The sequence below is a fragment of the Gracilinanus agilis genome, chromosome 2 (assembly GCF_016433145.1).
Source record: "Gracilinanus agilis isolate LMUSP501 chromosome 2, AgileGrace, whole genome shotgun sequence".
NCBI lineage: Eukaryota > Metazoa > Chordata > Mammalia > Didelphimorphia > Didelphidae > Gracilinanus > Gracilinanus agilis.
In genome coordinates, this window is record NC_058131.1 from 31,391,890 (window position 1) to 31,396,012 (window position 4,123).

Consider the following 4,123-nt stretch of genomic DNA (forward strand, 5'->3'; position numbering starts at 1 on the left):
ATGGAGCAGAAGAAGGGAAGAGAGAAAAGAAAGAAGGGAGGGGAAATGGAAGAGAGCAGATGAAATTGGTGGGGGGAAGAGGAAAGTCATTCCCATATTCTAGGAAGGAGATGACCTCATGCACTTACAGGTTCACGGAGTGCATGGAGAAAAACAGTACTGGATAAAAGGAATAAGTATGATTATTTTTCACTCTCAGCTCACCTGACTCAAAACTCAAGCTCACACAATAGCTGGGACTGGATTTACTGGGAAAGCCTGTCTCCCAAGCTTGGTAGAGAAAAAGGGCATTGCTGCTCCATCGCCACCTGCGATTCTGTGGGGAGAAGATGAGGCAGAGAGATGCTTAGAGATGAGGAGACACCTCCCCCCAACCAACCACTTCTACTAATCCCCACAAGGAACAGATCAGCTGCTCAAGTCCCAAACCTTCATGGGGATTATTCTATTCTCTACATCTTTGCAGACATTGCCATCCCTGCTGTTGCTTCTGGGATTCCCCAACCCCGGCCCATTTCTGCTCTCATGATGTCCTCTTTACAAGAGTCAGGCAGAGCCTACTCCACAAGCCACATACAGGAACCCATCTCTTACTCCTGTGCCTCATCCCTCTATCTTTTGCCCCATCCCCTACTCTGACTGTGCTGAACCTCAAGGGTACTCCTTGGCCGTGGGACCTCTAAAATTTCTCCCCCAATGCCACCATTTCTGTTTTTCCCTTTTGTGCCCACCAGACTGCTGACTGTAAAGGGCTCTATGGGGGATGCTCAGGGCTGAGCACACAGCTGGGCAAAAATGATTTGTCCAATGGTGCAGAGATTCAGGAAGGAAATAGGTGAAAACTAAGGACCATGGAACAGCACCATGGAGACCTCCCTTCTGTCCTCCACCCAAATCTTCCTGCTCCCTAAGGCAATGCTCCTATTTCTCCCTCAGTCCCAATGATGTTCGGAATGCCCCAAACTTCAAAGAGTGAGCTGTACATCTTATGTTCAGCTTTATCCTGCAGGGTATAGAAAGGGAGAAAGTCATTTAGGACTCACCTTGTTGGGGTCATGCAGGCCAATCCAGATAGGGCTCTGGACACCTGGATACTCTTTGATCATGGTGGCCACAAAATCAGCCTCAGCCTTATTGAGCAGGGAAACCAGGTGGCCTGAGGGGTGGGCCTGGCACAGTAACTGTGGAGAGTAGAGAATGAGGAAAGGTAACTTGGAAAGGCAGAGAGCAAAGGACACCAGAAAAGGAGCCAAGAGAGCTTCAGGCCAAGGTAGCACAGCATCAGGGAACCATGAAGAAATGGCTCTGAGAGACAAGATTCTGTTCTTGGGGAAGTCAGTTTCTGGGAGACACAGAAAAAAGAGCAATCTGGCTGTGCAATCTCTTGAGAGGGGAAGAGCTGAGAGAGAGCTGAGGGATTAGGGAATCAATATGACCCCACTTCTGACCCCAAAGTACACCAAAATAGTGAGACAGACCCAGCCACCCCTCTCAGAGATCCCTTTCCCCAACAAACCTCTGCACTGTTCCAGATCTCATTATTAATTACTCCCAATAAGCCATAGCAGTGGGAACCATGGAAGGCAAAGCCCTCAGGGCAGGAGCTCCTAGCAGAAGGGGCATCAGCAGCATCCTCTTGGCCTGGGAGAGGGAGGAGAGGAGTCACATGGAAGGAAGCTGAGGCTCCTGCTCTTTGCAACTCAGTCTTTGAACCCTAGAAGTCAGCAATTCTTCTCTGCTACACTTACCCCACAATCCTGCTGTCTAGCCCTTTCCTTTTCCCTCTAAATTTGGTAAAGTCCTAGCATTTTTTATGCCCAAGTATGTAGTGAAGGGGAAGTTACTGAAGGACTCACCTTGGATCAGACCTGGGAGCAGCAGGCAGGTGAAGAATAGCCCTGAGAAGGTGGGAACCATCATGGGAGATAGCTTCACTTTGAATCTGAGGAGGGGAGAAGAGATTTCTTGGTCTCCCTGTCAGGTCCTATCATGGAAAGAATGGGACCAGTAAGTTGACTCTAATCTGAACAGAGCCAGTCTGCTGTCTTAGTCCAGGCTGAGACTGAAATCCCTGCTTTCCTTTTTCCTCCCCTTCCTGGAGAATCTCTAAATTTCCTGACTTGGGTCTGGACAGAACCTACTGTTGGAGAAAATAGGGGAAGAGAGGGAAAAAAGGATAGAGAGCCTCCTCTTTCAGTAATGTTTAACATTCCCCTCTACTGACATCTCCCTCTCAGACAACTGTTTCCTGAAGTATGCCATCCCCTCCTACCACCTAGGAAAGGAATAGCTTCAGGAAACTAAAGTGACCAAAATGCTCAAGACCTGTCTCCTTCACTTACCAGACTGGCAGAACTAAGGGATGATGTCTCTGACCAAGCAGGGACAGAACCTTTATAGTGAGAAGGCCAAAGGGGGAGTAGGCATGGGCAAAGGGGGCAGAGGAATGACAAGAAAGAAGCAGGGGGTGGAGTGAGGATCAAAACATGTGTTGATGAGGGACAGGAGGACTTCCTGGCAGAGGGGTTGGCATTTCTCAATCTGGATTCAAGAGCAGGCAGTAACATTAATGTCTTCCCAGAATACAGGGAGGGACTTAGGACTGGTCATTTCCCAATGGATGGCAGCTGCCTTGTTCCCATAGCCCTTGGAAACTTTGATCAAGATTGGTATTTGAAGCAAGAAAGAAATATATACAGGAATGAGTGAATTTTCTACAGAACCTGGAAGGAGGATGCAAGAATCCGGGAAATGTATGGCACCCTTGACATTGCCCTTTCAGAACGAAAGAATTCCAGGCAATGGAGGCAAGACGTCATACTTGATTAGACCCTCTATCTTCCATGTAATTACTGGAATTTCTTGGTCAAGAAAGACTGATCTCAGACTCTTGGAAAGGACCTTTTAGAGATCACATAGAACATTTTCAAGAATTGATTTGGGGTTGGGTTGACTTAGTGAACAATAAACAGAGTTCTCTGTAGCTTCTTCAAATCCCAGCTTGGCCCCAAAGAGACAAGAGCACATAGAAAGGATCAATGGCAGATCTCCCAAGATCACCAGAAAAAGAAATAGCCCCAAATCTCCTGGCCCTTAATGGAGACCCATAGCATTCCTCTAAGTCATATGTACTCCTGGTCTCTCACCTCTCTTTCTCTTATATGATGATGTGCTCGATGTTTAAACTGTGTTCCCATACATGAGACATGGACTGGTGGAAAGCAGTTTGACTCCTATCTATTGACAGCTTTAGAGCTCCCTGGCAGGCCCTTAGGGTTTCAGAAGGTGATTTAAATGAGATAATCCTTATCAGGATATGCTGTAATTTCAACACCAATGTCTCTTTCTCAGTGTAGTCCCAGAATAATCTCTGGAGAGGATGTGAGCCACCCTTGGGTCACTTGTCACCATCACCTCCTTTATTTTGGATACCAGACTTGCAAATCCAGCTCAACTTCATCTGTCTTGGAATATTGCAATAGTCTGCTGTTAAGTCTACCTTCTTTTAGTCTCTCCTCACTCAAATCTATCCTCCATAAAAAAGATTTTCCTAATGCCCAGGTCTGACTCTTCCGCATCCCTTCCTAAGAAACTAGGGTGGTTCTCCAGCACCTCCAAGAACACCTACAGAATCTTGTGTTGATGTTTCAATCCCTTCATTATCTGGCCTCCTTTTATCTTGGCATTCTTTAATAACTTACTTGACATCCCATACTCTCTGATTGATTGACACTGATCTGAGTGGGCCAGGAAAAAGACACTGCATCTGGAATGTCTGGGCATTTTCTTTGACTATCAGACATTTCTGGATTGTTCTTCCTCCTCATCCTTACCTTTGGACTACCCTGGCTTTCTTTACATTCCAATTAAAATTCCATTTTCTACAGGAGGCCTTTCCTGAAATCTCTTCATTCAAGTGCCTATTGTTTATTTTTTTCTTATTTGTCTTTTATGTAGCTGCCTATATTGCTGCTTACATTTATGCCTATATTATATAGCTGCCTATATTTATGTAGTCTACCTATATTGTTTTCCCGATTGTTAAAAATTAGGTGGATAGCTGGTAGACTGTAAGGACTTTCTTTTGCCTCTTTCCCATACTATAATGCTCTTAAGGATAATG

The 4,123-nt window shown here is 45.8% G+C and overlaps 1 protein-coding gene across 1 annotated transcript; it reads right to left on the reverse strand.

Annotated features, from left to right (window-relative positions):
• Positions 1-124: 124 nt before the first annotated feature.
• On the reverse strand, positions 125-3,708 carry LOC123233128 (lithostathine-like). Its single transcript, XM_044659295.1, has 5 exons — positions 3,629-3,708; positions 1,857-1,942; positions 1,517-1,641; positions 1,044-1,181; positions 125-316 (listed from the first exon to the last, which is right to left on the reverse strand). The coding sequence occupies exons 1-5, from the start codon at positions 3,706-3,708 to the stop codon at positions 125-127; spliced, it is 621 nt and encodes a 206-aa protein (XP_044515230.1).
• Between the last annotated feature and the right edge of the window lie 415 nt (positions 3,709-4,123).

What these genes read in the sequence shown, in the direction of transcription:
- LOC123233128 (XM_044659295.1), bottom strand. Translation starts at nt 3,708, where the DNA reads ATGTCAAGTAAGTTATTAAAGAATGCCAAGATAAAAGGAGGCCAGATA. An exon ending in AAACATCAACACAAGATTCT is followed by an intron (nt 1,943 to 3,628) that starts GTAGGTGTTCTT and finishes TCCCCTCCTCAG; the next exon opens with ATTCAAAGTGAAGCTATCTC. An exon ending in GCTCCCAGGTCTGATCCAAG is followed by an intron (nt 1,642 to 1,856) that starts GTGAGTCCTTCA and finishes TCCCTCTCCCAG; the next exon opens with GCCAAGAGGATGCTGCTGAT.